We start from the raw sequence: 20,156 nt of genomic DNA, 5'->3' as shown, positions 1-20,156 counted from the left end.
TTCTTCAACACCAAGAGGCCGCGGGGGTTGCAACCTAGATAGATAGTGGTTTCTGAACCTCGCCGCAAACTTGGCTATCTCAACTCAAACCCCATGTTAAAGGTGGGATAGTCCCTTTAACAAGGAACGATACGCTCGGGTGCTGGAGAGGCTCTGGCGTTAGATAAATGATAATGGCACAACTTTACACGCGCTACAAGCGCAAAACGCTGCTCAAAGACCCACTTCGAGGTGGGCTAGGATGATAGATATAGAGACATATATGAAAGCCTTGAAGATAACATGGATTAGAAGGTATAATTATTAGAAGTGGAATATGGAATACCATGGCAAGAATAACGGGAGAGAATTTTGATTTCTGGCTAATGGGCTACCGTGCTCTGCAGAGAGCTAAGGCTGCTAAATATACTGGTAACCGATTTTGGAGAGACGTTTTCTTAGCCCTAGCTGATTTCAAGGAGATTTACGAACTACATAGATACGACCCAAATTAGCGCCAGTCAACTGTTTTTCTCAGACCTAACTAAATTTAAAAACACTTGGGTTAACTTGCCGACAAACGTGCCGCGACGGGCTTATGGACGACGGCACTGACGGGGCAGTGAGTGGCGGGGCAGTGACGGGGCAGTGACGGGGCAGTGAGTGGCGGGGCAGTGACGGGGCAGTGACGGGGCAGTGAGTGACGGCAGTGCGTGACGGGGCAGTGACGGCAGTGACGGGGCAGTGACGGCAGTGACGGGGCAGTGAGTGGCGGGGCAGTGACGGCAGTGACGGGGCAGTGACGGCAGTGGCGGGGCAGTGACGGCAGTGACGGGTCAGTGAGTGACGAGGCAGTGACGGCAGTGACGGGGCAGTGAGTGGCGGGGCAGTGACGGGGCAGTGACGGGACAGTGACGGGGCAGTGACGGGACAGTGACGGGACAGTGACGGGGCAGTGAGTGACGGCAGTGAGTGACGGCAGTGAGTGACGGGGCAGTGACGGCAGTGACGGGGCAGTGACGGGGCAGTGACGGGGCAGTGACGGTGCAGTGAGTGACTGCAGTGACGGCAGTGACGGCAGTGACGGCAGTGGCGGTTCAGTGAGTGACGGGGCAGTGACAGCAGGTGACGGCAGTGACGGGGCAGTGACGGCAGTGACGGCAGTGACGGGGCAGTGAGTGACGGGGCAGTGACGGCAGTGGCGGGGCAGTGAGTGGCGGGGCAGTGACGGGGCAGTGACGGGGCAGTGACGGCAGTGGCGGGGCAGTGAGTGACGAGGCAGTGACGGCAGTGACGGCAGTGACGGGTCAGTGAGTGACGGGGCAGTGACGGCAGTGACGGGGCAGTGAGTGGCGGGGCAGTGACGGGGCAGTGACGGGACAGTGACGGGACAGTGACGGGGCAGTGAGTGACGGCAGTGCGTGACGGGGCAGTGACGGCACTGACGGGGCAGTGACGGAAGTGACGGGTCAGTGAGTGACGGGGCAGTGACGGCAGTGACGGGGCAGTGAGTGACGGGGCAGTGACGGCAGTGACGGGGCAGTGACGGGGCAGTGACGGCAGTGACGGGGCAGTGACGGGGCAGTGACGGGGCAGTGACGGGGCAGTGACGGGGCAGTGACGGGGCAGTGACGGGGCAGTGACGGGGCAGTGACGGGGCAGTGACGGGGCAGTGACGGCAGTGACGGGGCAGTGACGGGGCAGTGACGGCAGTGACGGGGCAGTGACGGGGCAGTGACGGGGCAGTGACGGGGCAGTGACGGGGCAGTGACGGCAGTGACGGGGCAGTGACGGCAGTGACGGGGCAGTGACGGGGCAGTGACGGGGCAGTGACGGGGCAGTGACGGGGCAGTGACGGGGCAGTGACGGCAGTGACGGCAGTGACGGGGCAGTGACGGGGCAGTGACGGGGCAGTGACGGGGCAGTGACGGGGCAGTGACGGGGCAGTGACGGGGCAGTGACGGGGCAGTGACGGGGCAGTGACGGCAGTGACGGGGCAGTGACGGGGCAGTGACGGCAGTGACGGGGCAGTGACGGGGCAGTGACGGGGCAGTGACGGGGCAGTGACGGGGCAGTGACGGCAGTGACGGGGCAGTGACGGCAGTGACGGGGCAGTGACGGGGCAGTGACGGGGCAGTGACGGGGCAGTGACGGGGCAGTGACGGGGCAGTGACGGCAGTGACGGCAGTGACGGGGCAGTGACGGGGCAGTGACGGGGCAGTGACGGGGCAGTGACGGGGCAGTGACGGGGCAGTGACGGGGCAGTGACGGGGCAGTGACGGGCAGTGACGGGGCAGTGACGGGGCAGTGACGGGGCAGTGACGGGGCAGTGACGGGGCAGTGACGGCAGTGACGGCAGTGACGGGGCAGTGACGGGGCAGTGACGGCAGTGACGGGGCAGTGACGGCAGTGACGTCACTGCCCCGTCACTGCCGTCACTGCCGTCACTGCCCCGTCACTGCCCCGTCACTGCCCCGTCACTGCCCGTCACTGCCGTCACTGCCCGTCACTGCCGTCACTGCCCCGTCACTGCCCCGTCACTGCCCCGTCACTGCCCCGTCACTGCCCCGTCACTGCCGTCACTGCCCCGTCACTGCCGTCACTGCCCCGTCACTGCCCCGTCACTGCCCCGTCACTGCCCCGTCACTGCCCCGTCACTGCCGTCACTGCCCCGTCACTGCCCCGTCACTGCCGTCACTGCCCCGTCACTGCCCCGTCACTGCCCCGTCACTGCCCCGTCACTGCCCCGTCACTGCCCCGTCACTGCCCCGTCACTGCCCCGTCACTGCCCCGTCACTGCCCCGTCACTGCCGTCACTGCCCCGTCACTGCCCCGTCACTGCCGTCACTGCCCCGTCACTCACTGCCCCGTCACTGCCGTCACTGCCCCGTCACTCACTGACCCGTCACTTCCGTCACTGCCCCGTCAGTGCCGTCACTGCCCCGTCACGCACTGCCGTCACTCACTGCCCCGTCACTGTCCCGTCACTGTCCCGTCACTGCCCCGTCACTGCCCCGCCACTCACTGCCCCGTCACTGCCGTCACTGCCCCGTCACTCACTGACCCGTCACTGCCGTCACTGCCGTCACTGCCTCGTCACTCACTGCCCCGCCACTGCCGTCACTGCCCCGTCACTGCCCCGTCACTGCCCCGCCACTCACTGCCCCGCCACTGCCGTCACTGCCCCGTCACTCACTGCCCCGTCACTGCCGTCACTGCCGTCACTGCCCCGTCACTGCCGTCACCTGCTGTCACTGCCCCGTCACTCACTGAACCGCCACTGCCGTCACTGCCGTCACTGCCGTCACTGCAGTCACTCACTGCACCGTCACTGCCCCGTCACTGCCCCGTCACTGCCCCGTCACTGCCGTCACTGCCCCGTCACTCACTGCCGTCACTCACTGCCGTCACTCACTGCCCCGTCACTGTCCCGTCACTGTCCCGTCACTGCCCCGTCACTGTCCCGTCACTGCCCCGTCACTGCCCCGCCACTCACTGCCCCGTCACTGCCGTCACTGCCTCGTCACTCACTGACCCGTCACTGCCGTCACTGCCCCGCCACTGCCGTCACTGCCCCGTCACTGCCGTCACTGCCCCGCCACTCACTGCCCCGTCACTGCCGTCACTGCCCCGTCACTGCCGTCACTGCCCCGTCACTGCCGTCACTGCCCCGTCACGCACTGCCGTCACTCACTGCCCCGTCACTGCCCCGTCACTGCCCCGCCACTCACTGCCCCGTCACTGCCCCGTCACTGCCCCGCCACTCACTGCCCCGTCAGTGCCGTCGTCCATAAGCCCGTCGCGGCACGTTTGTCGGCAAGTTAACCCAAGTGTTTTTAAATTTAGTTAGGTCTGAGAAAAACAGTTGACTGGCGCTAATTTGGGTCGTATCTATGTAGTTCGTAAATCTCCTTGAAATCAGCTAGGGCTAAGAAAACGTCTCTCCAAAATCGGTTACCAGTATATTTAGCAGCCTTAGCTCTCTGCAGAGCACGGTAGCCCATTAGCCAGAAATCAAAATTCTCTCCCGTTATTCTTGCCATGGTATTCCATATTCCACTTCTAATAATTATACCTTCTAATCCATGTTATCTTCAAGGCTTTCATATATGTCTCTATATCTATCATCCTAGCCCACCTCGAAGTGGGTCTTTGAGCAGCGTTTTGCGCTTGTAGCGCGTGTAAAGTTGTGCCATTATCATTTATCTAACGCCAGAGCCTCTCCAGCACCCGAGCGTATCGTTCCTTGTTAAAGGGACTATCCCACCTTTAACATGGGGTTTGAGTTGAGATAGCCAAGTTTGCGGCGAGGTTCAGAAACCACTATCTATCTAGGTTGCAACCCCCGCGGCCTCTTGGTGTTGAAGAAATTCGTTCCCTTCATTTGAAAATGGGCCTTGTACAAGGCCCTATCTTCAACATGGAGCGACCGTTAGTGTGACGTCACCTCGTTTAGTCATTCTGATTTAAATGGGTTTGTTCGTTAAAAAATCGCTTAAAACTTGGTCTGAACTTTGTTGTGGTGCCTACAGAGTAAAAAGAATCAGCTTTATGACAGTAATGTGGCCTGGGGAAGGAGGTAATTTTGGGCTGTGACGTCACATATTTGAAAGTTTGTGTTTGGAATATGGGAAGCCTAAGATGTTTAATGAAAAATAAATGCCAGAACCGTGTTCCTGGTCATCCAATCTATAAAGTCGGGCACAATTTAACTGGTTTTAACAACATTTTAGAAGGTGGGATAGTCCCTTTAACGGTACGGTGGCCGTGGTGCCTTTCGATGTTTTGAGGGAAAACGGTCCGATGAGGCAGCCGGTGGACATAACACATCATTACGTCAATGTAAGACTGTGCAGCGGGCTCTATAGCGTTGTGTCTAGAGGGAATGACGCCCGACTTGACAGTTCTGGGGGGATTTTACCGCTCGTGCGGACCGTTTTTCTTCTGAGAAACATCGAAAGGCACCACGGTCACCGTCAACAAGGAACGCTACGCTCGGGTGCTGGATAGGCTCTGGCGTTAGATAGTGGCAGCTCTGTATGGTTGTTACCAGGCATCGGTAGGATTGTGATTGCAGGATTGCAAAATCCTGATTGCATTCCTTTTTGGTGGATTGCACCTGGATTTGAAATCCATTCCAAAAAACAGGATTTGATTGCGGATTGGATTGCATCATACTTCCAATTTTTGCAATCCAATCCGGATTGTGTTTGATTAGTGCTTTGAAATGGTTTGTTGCGATTGAAAATTATGAGATCGGCTTCATCGGCTTAATGTACTTTGCTATCAAGGGCTTTACATCGAAACTTGAAATAATTTAAACGCTTTTAATTTAAACGCTCAAATAATATATGCTGATGAACTACATAGGAAGGGCAAAATTACGTATTTGAGGGCGAGTTTTAAAAATATAAAACACTGGTTGGGTAGAGGTTTAAATGTGGGGGTGTTTGAGGCAAAAAAATATTTCCCATAAAATACCTGTGCCTTAGATAGGAATTACTCACAAGACTAGGTACTAGAAATGGGTGATTTGGGGATGGAGGCACGGCTCTATGCCCCCCTTCCTCCCCCAGATCCACTAGTGCACATAATAATACCACAGGATTGCAAAAAAGGATTGCGGATTTGATCACAATCCAAGTGAAAAAGGGGATTGCAGGTAGGAATGCAATCCACATCGGCACTAGGAATGTGGATTGGGAATGCAATCCTTTCAAAAAGGATTTTACCGATGCCTGGTTGTTACCAAGTACATTGTTTCCAATAAACACGAGGCTCCACCTAGCACATAAAGGGCGGGCCTCTCCTGGCCCGAGGAACATTTTAGAGGGCACGTGGCCAGTCAAAAAAACGATATTTCATGGCTAGCCCTCTTCTCAGGCCCGACGTCCCTGGTTTTTATCTGTGTGGGTGGGGGGGGGGGGGGTGCCAGCCAGTGAGCCCAGAGAGTCTCCCGAACGTGATGAGGACAATTTGGAAACGTAGAATTAACCCGATTCATGCGCTGAATTCATCTTGGAGGTTGCGCGGTACACATATCTCTAAATTCTGCCAAAAAGAGGTCACTCAGAACACGTGCTTTGGGGGACGCCTAGGAGCGACAAAGAGTGTGAATGACACCAGGTATAAAATTTCAAGAAAAAGTGATTCAAATGATTCGTTTTGAGATATTACGACTCGTTTTGATCTCACGGACTGTTTAAATCAGAGCATATTTTTCTTTCCACCCCTACCTGTAGAGCAAGGATTAATTGGTCAGCTCCGGATTACATTGTTTTCAGTGTACAAAAATGTATTGTATTGTCTACTATGGAGCTGGAAATAGGCAACGCCTTGCCTTACGTTCATTCTGCTTTTTTAAAAATATTTGTTGTGGGTAATATGAGACACATAACATGGAAATTCGAGCAGTCTCTTGCGGCATGCCGTCATGCCGCAATGATAGATGGATCGGTATGCGATGTGTTGACTGGGGTAAGAGGGGTCAATGGTGATAATGTCTGTCTCGGGGAAGTGTTGTAAATTGTGTGCGCTGCTCTGAGCGACGTGGCGCGCACAGGCTGGCAGCCGCGCGGTGCAATCGGCGGCGCCCGCTGCCCGTGCCCGCCGAGTGTTGACACGTTAACGACCCGTCCCTCAGCCGGCGACCGGTATATCGGCCGCCGGTCGTCATCCCACTGAGCCCGGCTATCCTTTGACACCGACATTACACGCTCTCAAACATGTCATAGCAGAGCCTTACAGTGGAAATGTAGGAGCGGGCCCGGCTATCGGCTGCGGCCGGAGCGTCGCCGGCTCAGCGGCCCTTCACGCCTAATGCCGCGGGAGTGGTAGATTACTGTGGTCGGACACCTTCAAAGCGTGCACGTCGCCGGACCTATCGGGTCGCCAATTACAGCTGATTCAACTAGATAAAATTTATATTTCTTGAGATATTTTTGAAATTTGTGAAATTTTCAAAAACCAGAATATGTAGTAAATAGTAAGAAAATTAATTGTGTGTTAGGTATCCATGACAGATATATATATAAAACGACAATGTATTCAAATACCCAATTAAAAAACAGAGTTTTCGGTAACAAATAGGTACCTTGATCACTGTGTGTATGCTTTTTAGCATACACACAGTGATCAAAGTATTTGTTACCGAAAACTCTGTTTTTTAACTGTGTATTTGAATACATTGTCTTCTTTTATGTATATGAGAGTGAGGTTAATATATAAGAAAATTAACCTCACTCTCATGCTTCCTAAAAGTAAATTTCGGATTCCAAAGGAAACAATTAACAACTTTTCGAGATAATTTTCATACTATTTGTTACAATGTCTCAAACTAGCGTTGAAGCATATTCAAAACCGGAACATGCGTCAGAAAACCCCTTACGGGCCTTCAACATGCCAAAAATTAACAAAATATCTTTAAAACTGCCAGAGATGTAACCATTTGAATGAATGAAAATTAGTAGCGACTGTTCTTATGACGTCACAATATTTCCAGTATTTGGGCTTGAAATCAGTCAGAAGTAATACCTAAAATGCTTATCAAGCGCTTCCTGACCGAATATGATCTTTTACGTGATTGAACTCAGCTTTACGTAAAAAAAATATTTTTCGTAGTAAATCCAAGGCTATAGAACTCCAGGTAAGGACACCAGCCGTTTGACCTTGAACGCCGCCGGCCGGCCGATGACGTCATTGGAGGCAAGCCGGCTCGGCGGACACACAGGGCGAATGCATAACAGAGGGGCGTTGGAACGTTGCGGGAGTCAGGAAGATATTTTAAAGTGGTTGCATACCACCATTGTTTGTTGATTGATCTACAGACTGCATCCTTTTAAACCTCGATGCATCCTAGGCCTGGATGGTGCGTACATTCGTGGAACGATCACCCCGTCCGGCGTCCGACGTCCGTGGTCGAAGCTGTCATAGTATTTAAGACACTAAGACGGGTGCAATAACGGCGATCCGATCCCGTCTCTGGCGAATTTAGAGGGGTCGTAAGGACCCAGGCCGAATCTGACCGTCTATTTTTAGGGAAACGGGGTGGGTGAATTGACAGCCGATGGCTTAAGAGATGATGAGAAGGGATCCCGTCGTCGATTGTTGTTTGACAGACAACACATGTTGTACTGGGCGTATGACCATCAGAGGTAATGCCTGAACGTAGGCAAGCATAATTGGTCTGTCATATTGTTTAGGAATATAAAATGGTAATGGAGACCATTGAGGATATGATCTCTACATTACGGGAATTCACTAATTACTACGGCCCATAGGGGCACCGCCGGAGCTGTTTTTTTGCCATCGGTCCCAGGCAACTCCAGGGAGCTGCAGTACCCGGCGGCCAAAGCGGCCACCTCGTCGACTCGCAGGTCCTCTGGGATTCCGTGATGCTTTAGTGCTTCACCCACAGAAGCACGGGCATAGCAGTAGGATGTGGGGCTAGGTGTCTGTCCACCTCTTCATTCAAAGAACAACGTGTACAGCGCCTGGTCCCGCCGAAGCTCGGTATCGACCGTGACTTATTCACAACTGGCGGATCCAGGAAGCGGTATTGGACACTGCGGGGGCTTACCCCAAAAAGGTTTCTCGGAATTAATTTAAAAAACTCGGATTTCGATTCCTTGTGCACTGCTGTGCGGTGTGATTAACCAACATTTCCTCAGAAAAGTTGTGAAGTTTTCATTTATTCACGAAAATCGATTTCGGGCGCTGCCCTGGTTGTTGGGGAAGACATTTGCCCCAAATGCCTTCCCCTGGATCCGCCAGTGGCCGTTGCCCCACTCCCGAGCTTGACTAAAGACGTCTTCAAACCTCACCAGAAACCGATGGTAAGGTGAATTTAAATCCAATAACTCATCTCTGTCTGCCCGCCTAAATATACTACACATGGTACAGCACCCGGCCCTGTCGGAGCATGAGCCGATCGTGATATTTTCGGCTTTCCCCATCCCAAGCTCGATTAGAAACGTTCTCCTTCCCCACCCGATTGCTGATGTCAATTCAAATTCAATGTCTCATCTCTGTCTGCCCGACCATAACCCATTCATTGCACACCGTTCAGCGCCCGGCCCCGCCAGAAGTATCCTAGCGCGCTGAGCAGTTGCCTCCAGCCGCGTCATCGCGAGGCCCCGCGCGGCCCATAAATGAATACATTGCGCGAATAGCCGTGTCGCCCCCCTGAGTAAATCGGTATATCTTGACCTTTTTTGACATTCATGTGACGTCATAAGTCCAAGAAAAATGGTCAAAGATGTTTCTGTGGCTGCATATATGTGACATGTTTTCATAAATACTCGAATATTTACAATTTAACATGCCTTTCCTTGCGATTCACTTGAGTGTTTTCTGATTGGTCGAGGATGCCCCTGTTGTGACTTGACAGGTTATCATCCATTCAGGTGACTATCCACATGCCAGATCTATCATACACATCATATCCGGACTCATTTTGGAAACCTAGATTTCTTTTTTATGACCGATTTCTTGCCATTGTAAATTGGACTGATTTGACCTTGTTTGACCTCCCTGTGACGGCACAGGTCAAACAGTAAGGTCATTGATATCCTCCTATCTAGTGCATCTTGAAGAGTTCTTTCGAATGCCATTTGAATTTTTTCCGATCCGGCTTTTGGTTCCGGAGATACGAAGAGGGGCCTTTGCTCCCCCCCCCCCCCCCCAACAGGACGTGGCACCTGCCACACCTCAACGGGAGGCGGGCTAACACATGGACCTCATTGAGAGATGCTCTAGTCACACGAGCCCGAAAGAACGGACCCGTCGAACGTACTTCTGAAAAATGTCTAAACACGAGAGTCCCGGGGGTTGGGCGAGGCCCAGTTTTCGTTCGTCATTGAACACAACACTGGCCCAGTGTGATCGGGGACCCTGAGAAATGCCATAGTGATTTGGGAACGTAGACCAAAGTGATTGGTCGGACGGTTCCCGTTCGAATAACTGCCAACACACAACTTGTCCCAGACCAAAATTGTAATTTCGCTTGACCGTGTCGGAGGGGGAAATTCCTCACCCAGAAGGGAGATAAGAGTGGAAAGCTGACGCTGTCAGTCATATAAGGCCCAAAACGAGTGGAAATGGATCAATGGCTAACCTATGAATGGTAGGTTGATACCTAGGCTGTTGGTTGTAGCTTGTAGGTTTTAGTTTAGTAGGATGTAGGTATGCTGAAAGGTTGAAAGTTGGGTATTTGTTAAAGGAAAAGGGCCACCTTTAACATAGGGATTGAAACTGAGATAGCCATCTTGTAGCCCGTGTCCGAAAACCCCCCAGTCTATCTCCTTACGGCCGATTTCGGCTTCCATTCGTAGGTATCGGCAATTTTAAAAGAGGAATGCGTCCTTATCCCAGGAATGCGTCCTTACCCTGTAATACAGCCACCCGCGGCGAGGCTTTGGTTTTTTACCAATCAGCTCCAATCAGCTCAGCTTTAACCAATCAGCTTATCTGACACAATCCGACGAGTCTGTCTTCTGAACGCTGATTGGCTTGAGTGTGACGTCATCGCTATGCCATCATACAGTAGGTGCCGTAGAGAGTATCAACATGGTACCAATATGTTAAATAGTTTTAAATACTTTTTCGCGAATTGTGCATTTCTGGCACCAGTTTTAAAAAGAAAATGAAAAATAATAATGTCAAAATGAAAAACAACGATATCTTCATATTTCACGAAGGTGGCCCTTTTCCCTTAAGAAGAGGGTCCGATCTACAATTAAGGCACCGTCAATACCAATATGCAACATAGGGTCAGGTAAGGTTTGATTTTTTTCTGGTATTTGCATCGCATGTAAATATCATATCTGGATCCAGGATGTCAAATAGTGCTAGAATGTGCAAAATGAAGTGAGTGTGAGTCCTGAAAAGTGAGTCGGACTCTTTCTGAACATTTACCAAAAGTTGTAGGTTAGCACGCAAGGTAATGCTAGGGTATATGATGTTTTTTATTTTCACCATAGTTTATCGACACAGTAACAGACAAACTCTGGTCCAGACAAGGTCCAGACATAGGTAGGCATGACAAATTGTCCTTAACCCTATTCCGGGCGGGCTCTGAAAGGCTCGATTCTGGGCGGGGGCCTTTTCGGCCCCCCTTCAGATCTCAAAAACTACACATCGCAGCGACAAACGGCAAACGGCGTTTGATAGGTCGTTGAAAGATCTACAACTTTTACATGAAATGTTTTCAGGTCAGGTCAATATTGAGGTCACCAGAGGTCATCAACGATAAGGTCATCAACGATCGATGAGATAATCTTCCATAATATTGAAAGAATTGGGTGGTTTTGACTCGTTTACACGAATCAGATGAGGCGTTTCAATATTTTCCCATAGGCTTGCAATGTAAACGTCACGAGTCTGGCCTGGCCTCAGGTCACAGATATAAAAATTCTGAGATATACAAATTGCACATACTGATACCCTAACTAAAACCTGAAGAGAAGAAATTGATCGGTCAAAAACTCTAGCTCTGGCGTGATTGCAAACTTTTCTGAGGTGGGGTTACCAAACCGCCTCTGGTGACCTGACCTGACCTGACCCGGCAACTTTTTTTGTCAAAATGTGCGCAATGAATGTTTAGAAAAAGTCATCGAGTATGAGCTTTCAGTCTTGCGGCGTTTGGCAATGGCACAAGAAAAACCCACTGAACTCTATAATGTGGAAGGCGCATCGGCCGCCAGATGGTGTCCAAGTCCAACGGTGCCGCCATGTTGCGCAGACCAGGAAGCGGCCGCCGCCTGTGTTGGGGAATAGGGAATTCGGGACCTCGATTTACGTTTGCGGCCGCTGCATCCGTTACGTTCAAGCTATGTAGACACGGAACCTGGCATCTTACGCAGAATTGAGTGGAGAACAAGATGGCATCTTAACCCTCGCCCACACATGCCATTTTCCCATCCTAGAACGCACATGGGGGGGGGGGGTGGTTGCCACCCCCCCCCCCGCGCCATTTCGTTCCTGAGATAGAGCTTAGGAGTAAAGACCAAAAAGATTCTTTGGGAAGAGACGAATCCAATGATACCCAGTTTTACCTTCTCAGGTCAGTCATTGACCTTCCAGGTCAGGTCAAACTAAAAAATGTTGCTGTTTTGGGTCACCGTTGGATATAAGTGCGCTGCTTATCAAATACCGATGACGATGCTGTTTTCTGGTGCCAAGCCAGCTAGAACCTCTTTGTCACACTATCCGACCAGATTTTTGCTGCTGAGGTCATTTCAGGTCAAGTTAGGTCAAGGTCAATTATATGTGTTTGTATGTCTGTGTGTGTCTGTGTGTATACTGATGTGTGCACCGATTGTTTTTGGGTCCATATTACATGAAATCATGATCTGAGAAGCTTTTACCAAAAATTCAGTCAAAAAACTTCACAAAAAGTAAATTCAGCTTGCCTAAAACGCAATTATCTTAGATGACCTAGGTTGACCTTGACCCTGACCTTGACCCCTGTACATTGTCGAAGGTGGGAGGTAAGACTGGCAAAAAAGGCCGAAATCAGGGTGTCAAAAGCTCACAACGCCCATGGCAAACGCAAGATGTTGAGAATTGGCCATTTGGGTCATGACATGACCTGAAAAACAAGGTCATATCTCCGAAACCAAAAATCACAGAAACTTGAAATTTTCAGTGGACATCAAGAAAGGATAGACGAGCAGCTATACGAAAAATCAGCCATCTAGCTCTAAAAATGTTGAGTGCAGAGCAGAAAGACTGCCTGGGGGGTGGCAACCACCCCCCCCCCCCCCATGTGCGGGCGAGGGTTAAAAAATCCTCAAACACAGGGAACTTTTACGTTAAACCCTTATAAGTCAATGGGGGAAATTGCTATTTTGGCACCGGGAATGATATGAAACTATCTCAAGCATATAGAATCGTGATTTCATGCACTTCTTGCAAGGTCCAATGCTTCACATTTGCATTGTTGCCCTTGCGTGACGTCATCTGTGACGTCACAAGGGTCATAAACTTTTCTTCAATAACTCCCGATCAAATTGAACTAGCGAATCGGGAAAGCCACAAATGGACTCAGAAAGACCTGCCGAATCGAATGATATGCAAAATGACCTTACTCGACCAGCTTCGTGACCTGATAGCTCTGACCTGACCTTGTCACGAGGTCAATGCCATAAATTGACCTCACCCGAACAAAAAGTATATCACTCGATGCGCCTGAGCTAGGTGAACATGATGATGCCAATATCGCGGCTCTACGGCCATTTTTGGCGAAGCTATTTACCAAAAACCGAGCACCTGCCTTAGGTCACTTGACCTGACCTCAGAGGTCACCGGTTGACCTGGACCTTTAAAGCGGATTCCTACCAGTCACTCTGGATTGTACTCTGCCTCATACGACCACTTTACCGCTAAATTCTATGTAGTTGAATTAGCGGCGCATTACATTAGCGAGGTGGGCTCAATCAACCCTCTCGGCCTGGGCAAATGTAGAAAGACGATGGTCCGGCGAGTGAATTTGAGCAATTCTGATGATTCGATCGCGTTCCACACTCAATTCTGCGTAAGATGCCGGGTTCCGTATCTACGTACCTTGAACGTAACGGATGCAGCGGCCGCAAACGTAAATCGAGGCCCCGAATTCCCTATTCCTCAACACAGGCGGCGGCCGGTTCCTGGTCTGCGCAATATGGCTGCCACCGTTAGACACTTCGGCCAATAGGGTTGAAACTTGAAGCGGCAGTGCTCCCCTGTGGAAAACCCTGAAGGGGGGGCCTTAAAGGCCCCCCGCCCGGAAAAGGGTTAATAAGTTAATAGGTACTCATCTTGTCATCTGCACAAAAATTAGGGTTCTAGCCTGTCTCGTTATTTCAGGTTATGTTAGGTTATATGTAGGTGATTTAACCTTCCACGCGGTGGGGGGGGCATTTTTTTGCCCCCCCCCCTTTAGTTTTTTCAATATATCTCGAGAACCGCTGCGCTGATCGTCACCAAACTTTCAGTACCCTCCCGGGAGCAGCTAGTGCACCGGGTGACCAAAATTTTTTGCAAAGGCTATGATAGGTTGGCCGCTAATGACGTCAGAGTGACGTCATTTTTGCCATTTTTCGACCCCAAAAAAGGTTTCGCGGGAAGAGCTGTCAGGCCTACAGCTTTAGAGATACAGAAAAATGTTTCTGACATAAAAGGTGTGGAATTAAAAGGGCTACAAAACTGCTATTTCGGTTTTTCGATTCTTTTTTATTTTGACCCCAAAAATCAAATAATAGATTTTTTGAATATAATAGCCGAAAAATCCAAAAAGTTTTTTGAATTTCGAAAAAAAAACGGAAAATATGTGATAGTCCCTACCGCCTTCTATCTACATACTAAATTTGAGATCGATATCTCTTTTTTTGGCCAAGTTGTAGCGAAAAAAAACTGTTCAAAATTGATGACTTCAAATTTTCAAACTCAATTTTTAGCAATTCTAGACCTCGTAGCGCAAAACAAAGACCACCATTAGACTCCCCGTGACGAGCTGCATCAAATTGATACCCATTTTATGCAAAAATATCAACTTTGAAATTTGACCTTTTTTGACCTGACCTTGACCTGACCTCCACCAGAAAGTGACCTAAACCGTACCTGATAGTCGTATAACCAACACCATTGAGTTGGAAATGAAAAACTGGCCATAAAACAAGCATCGCATAACCTTAGTAAAGTTGGGCTCATGTGGTGACCCTTGGTGACCTTTGGTGACCTGACCTGTGACCTGACCTGGTATGACCAGTGACCTCTAATAGCAACATATGTACTAGACAACTGACGCCTTATCGCTGATTTTCGACAAAATGCATTTTACTCGGTGTTATAGCGCTTTCCCTAGAAGCCCCGTAAACGGTGGAACATTTTATCTTTGACCTGACCTGTGACGTCATCGGTGACCCCAAGGTCAATGAAATTTGGTTTCCCTAGTCAAATTTGACAGGGCTATCGAACGCCGTTTTAATTTTCCGGATCCGTCCAGTAGTTTCGGAGATACGGGGGGGGGCAAAAAAATGCCCCCCCCCACCGCGCGGAAGGTGGCTGGTAGGCCCACCGCCTGCCGGGTTAAAACTTAAGCTCTAAGACATTTATACGGGCTTCATCTGATATTAATATTGAGCTAGGGGTCATGGTACCCACCTTCCTGTCAGGTCAAGATGCTTCACACGACACCCTGCTATCTGAGACGGCTCAGGAACCAGCTCAGGCAATTAAAATGAAAATCAACAGCCGTGCGTGCATTACACCATTCCTAATTAAAATCTGATAACCAATAATTAATTAGCGACGATAATCTCGCCCCGACAAATCAGACGAAACATATTTTGATCCCTTTGATATTGATGTTCCTAAAAGAGCTGCCTAAAATGATTTAGGGGAGAGTGGGGTAAGATGCCCAGGGTGGGAAAGACGCCCCACCCCTTCTAGCGGCGAAACAAAGAATCGGACCTGGAAATTAATGTTCTTAGCGTAAAGCGGAATCCTGCCTTGTTAACTGCACAAAAAATTGCGAAGCTCAGTTGGGCAACGGCTGGCTGATGATTGTATGTTTTTTTATTTGCTGCTTTCAAAAAATATTTTGGTGTCAGAACATTGTAAATATCAAAGAAGGTAAATAATTTTTGCGTCCCTTGCTATAGTCGTGATACATTAGCATGCGTGTACTGTGTCCCAAACAGTTTGTTTCAGGGTGTAGTTTTATGGCTAACAAATTGTACTGATTTAATGTTACTTCGGTACCTTGGGGTAAGATGCCCCCTGTCCTGATGGGGAAAGACGCCCCCCCCTAAATCCGTAGGCTGTCCTTCAAACAGCCCGTCAAATAATCTATTACGTACTTGTGATGTAGACAAAAGCCGACCTGGGACTATTGAGAGTCCAGTACGGTCGGGTGCTCCCCATGCCGGTCTCTCGGCCCACATAGCGACTTTTTGGGCGGCATGTGACTCTGAGAGCCCTCACGACGGCCTCTGTGGGCCCCATTATGGCTCCAGGGCCCCTCACGACATCCTTTGAGGGCTCCCACGTTGGCCCCACGGGCCGCGCTGGCATCGGAGGTCCCCACGATGGGCTCGAGGGCCCTCAAGCATCATGAAGACCTATAAGAGCCCCACAGTGGTCTCCGAACGCCACCACGAAGGCTTGTTTGGCCGCGCTGGACTATGATGGCCCTAACGATGACCTCTGAAGCCCCTTACGACTACTTTTGAGGGCCCTTATGATGACGTTTGGTGTCTACTGCAGGCTCGAAGGGACTACTGATTCGTTCAGGCGATTCACGTGCCCATTTATATCACTTATAGTGCAGGGGGCATCTTTCCCAACGTCAGGGGGCGTCTTTCCCACCCTGTGGGGTAAGATGCCCCCTTTCACTTCTTCAAGAAAATGCTTAGGGGAGAGCGGGGCAATGGCGGACGGTGGGTAATGCCGGCCACCCATCTCTAGTGAGTAGGTACTTTGTCCATCACTAATCAGCTGATGTTGTTTACATTTCAGTTGAGGGCCATTCTAGCACGTGGTGCAAGTTTGTTACGGTAGCTCCATTATTTTCATTTTTATAGCGTTAAATGTGTTTTTCGTATCTGATTTTTAATTTTTGTTGCATCTATTTGCTGACTGTGAAATGTGTTAACGCATTTTCAGAAGTGCTGCTTTGCAATGACCTTCAATTAAGCCTTTCTTAGGCGACTGATAGATGTGAGGCGTTTGCGACGCAATGCCTTTGACTGCTGCCTGCTTTCTTAAAATAAAGCTGACCTCGGGTTAATACCGGACACGTGTCCGGAATGACTCCACGCGGTTTTGTTTGCGACTTCTGTCGTTAAAGCTCAACGTTTCGGGTTGCTGTGTTTACGGCTGTGTTAGTTTGCTTGCTGTTTACGGTTGTGTTAGTTTGCTGCTCTGTTGGCGCCGCGCTGTTGTGTTGCAGCGAGTGCAATGTTGTAGTGCAGTGCAGTGCAATGTTAACTGCTGAATACAGTTGTCGTTTCTTAATTCTCACTTAAATTTCCATCGAAAGAACGGTTTGAGGATGAATACCAGTGACGATATTTCGACTTTTTGTGCTATTGCACTTAGTGGCCGGCATTACCCCTCGCTTTTTTGCACCTCCATTTTTCACCACATTTTCGCGTAGGCTCTGAATCTGTCATCAGTGATCTGAGTTACTAAAACTGGGTGTTATCTGAAAGCCTATTCCTTCGGCTATAACCACAGTCGAAATCACCATAAAATAGCTTCAAATAGCTAAGCTATTGAGCAAAATGCTTATGGTGTCGCCATTGCCCCACTCTCCCCTAATAGCAAAAAAGGTTATAATATTTCAGGCACGAAAGTGTGATATGTTTGGAGAAAAATGATGTCGGCTTCTGTTGAAACTCCAAGTTTTTGCTTTCCCATCGTCATTTTCGAATAATACATGACATAGCAAAACCCTGGGCATCTTTCCCCACTCTCCCCTATAAGCGAACGTGTTCTTACGCAGCTGTGACATAAGCTGCGCGTGCGAAAAACACCCACTAGACCAATTGAAGGCGAATAAACCTGTTTATGAAGAAATACTGGTCTCCCATTGGTCTGTGAATAGAATCTGCAGGAAACGCAGCTCACACTGCAGTAAAATTTTGCAGGAAAACTTCTGCAGAAGATAAGAAAAATGCAATTTAAACATATTTAGCCAATGAGTCTGGCCAATCTGTGGATTGATTTAGGTAGATATTAAGAATATTTAGTCATTTTGAGAGAATTACGGTCCGACTCTTTATTTTTAAAGCAATGACGCATAAAAGAATTATTGAGAAATTGACAAAAATATGTTTATGGAAGGAAAAGTGGGTTTAGCGTTGTCTTAAAAATCAAAATTAATTCACTGATCGAAACCTCGCCTTCAAAAGTATTTATCAGTGCATTTTCGCATCAAGCCTCTCTAAATCCTGAACAAACTTGGGCAAAAACAGCAAGATTGCTTACTTTGTCGATTCACACATTTTCAGACTTAACGGCAATTTTAAAGTTGATGGCCAATGTATTCAAAGTCAACATTTCCACAGCAAAAAATACAGCTATTTTTCTGCCAAATTCATTGATTTGTAGAGTCCGACTCTCTCTTGTTTTCTCGCAGTTTCCGTTGTGCTAGCTGAGAGAAACGACCGTGTGTATCTAAGGCGTTTGGTTTACTTCCAGACTTCATAATTTTGACTTGCATTTTCTGCCGTGTGAAAGACCAGAGGGAGTCAGCTAATTTATGACAGAATTTGCTTAAAAAATGACTGGTGAATAACATCTTTTGTAAGCTTCTGTCAAATATTCATATTTTAAATCACGCTCTTTAGCTGTCAAGTGAGCTCCAAATGGCCTAAATTGTCAGCTGCTTATCACCCTAGGTCAGCTCAAGGTCACATAGATCAGCTGAAGAAAGTGGTGACCATTGGCCCTGTGTTGAGCGGACAAACCGGTGTTACCTAGTATTCTTCATACCGTGGTCCGAGCGGCGCTGGTGTCAGCACAGCTGAGTCACAGCTGAGTGCCGCGAAGCGAGGCGTGTTCGCCGAGACGGTCCGGGCACAGTGAAGTAGAACATGGCGCGGTCGGCGCGGTGGTGTAATCGGTTGCATGCGAGACCAGTGAGCGCGAGTGTGACTGACCCTGTGTGCGACACCGATTCCGAGACAGACCGAGGTTAATATCGCCGCGTCGGGTCGCCCGCACCAGTGCTGGGAGTCGGCGAGCGGCTGGAGCGTCTGACGGTGCTCAGGGTTCAGCAGTCTGAGCAGGCCGCGCAGCGAGAGGAGCGCCTGGCCGCCATGCTGGAGCAGCTCCTCGCCAGCCAGATGCAGCTGCCAGCTGCGCAGACCGTCGAGAGCGGCCATCCGGCTGCCGTCGCCTCCGCCGCTCCTATGGCTAGACTTCTGTCTCGAATGGACTCCCGTCAGCAGTGCTCACATGGTTTGCAAAATGCAAACCAGACATTTTAGCTGTATTAACTTTTCAATGTCTGTGCCTGTGTAACTATTGTACGTGCCTGCCCTGTACTTAACCGTGTTTGAGCTGTACATTGTTCGCACAGTCTGTGTGCCGTGGGGAGCGCCGCGTGACATGCATTCTAGCACTACCTACATTTCGTGTTAAAAGTAGGTACCTACGGGACTGAGCTGTCGTGCGCCGGGAGGATATTGGTCCCTTGCCAAACGACTCAGTTGAAACTCCGCCCGCCAGTCGTAGCAGGGTGGGGCGGCGAGCGAAAGGTTTTGACGGGGTTTGAAACAAAATGTTCGCATCGAAGACTATCTGTACTGGACCAGACTGACCACGTTTTGGGAGTCATCTGACACAATAAATATACATGTCTGTTCTTAACCTTGTTTGTAAAGGGAATGGAAAAGTTTCGTGAACGCGAATGCCGTGCCAAAAAAGGCGGCGCTCTAGAAGCAAGGGAGGGGGAATGGGTCGTGAACGCGAATTCCGTGCCAGAAAATCCGGTGCTCTAAAGTTGTAAGGTTCTAAGAGATCATGCAGGGTCATAATATGAGAGAATCCACCAGGCATTCTCACTCGAGAGCGTTACGGAAAGGACCAAAGAACTTTACCGAACTGGAGACCAGCAACCGTAAATAAAATTCTCCCCAATTTAGGCTCTCATACAAGACCAGGACGACCCCTGCATGGTCTCCGAGAACCATGGATAGGCTTTAGTGTTTCTCAGTTTAGGGTTAAAAGCAGCGGATGAGTCATCGACCAGAGACGGGTGTACCTACACTAACGACTTCAGCAACACCTCCGGAACAAACGGCAAGAGCATCAGTTGGCTGGACGACAACTTGTTGAACACCTTCCGGCAGCACTTACAGGGTGACACAAAAAAAAAACGGTCATCACCAAATTTCGAATAACTTCGGAAGTTTTATTCAGATCATCACCAAACTTCGGCCACTTAAGGTCACACCTATGTAGCATACATCCACCAAGTTTCAAGTCTTCACTACGAATACTTTTAATACAGTGTGTGTTTTACTGACGCTCCACAATGTGCTCCAGGTGAGCGCCACGGCGCTGCAGGGCGTAGGCACACTTGCATCCGGCGGGCAAAGTTGTCGATAACCCGATGGCTGTGCACTTTACAGAGTGCAATGGCCTCTGGAGACAGTGCTCAGGGGGTGTGCTACCCCTGAAACGTTATT

General features: G+C 49.7%; 1 protein-coding gene across 1 annotated transcript in view; it reads right to left on the bottom strand.

Annotated features, from left to right (window-relative positions):
- LOC122384439 (acidic mammalian chitinase-like) overlaps window positions 1-18,848 on the bottom strand; it is a 55,663-nt gene extending 36,815 nt beyond the window's left edge. The window contains exon 1 of the mRNA XM_043371821.1: window positions 18,654-18,848. Within this exon, the coding sequence (XP_043227756.1) occupies window positions 18,654-18,848 (195 nt within the window). The remainder of the gene's footprint in view (window positions 1-18,653) is intronic.
- Window positions 18,849-20,156: the final 1,308 nt, after the last annotated feature.

This window comes from Amphibalanus amphitrite, unplaced genomic scaffold (genome assembly GCF_019059575.1).
Source record: "Amphibalanus amphitrite isolate SeventyFive unplaced genomic scaffold, NRLGWU_Aamphi_draft 000190F_arrow, whole genome shotgun sequence".
Lineage (NCBI taxonomy): Eukaryota > Metazoa > Arthropoda > Thecostraca > Balanomorpha > Balanidae > Amphibalanus > Amphibalanus amphitrite.
Note: the sequence above shows the minus strand (reverse complement) of the source record. Positions and strands in the feature narration are given on the sequence as shown.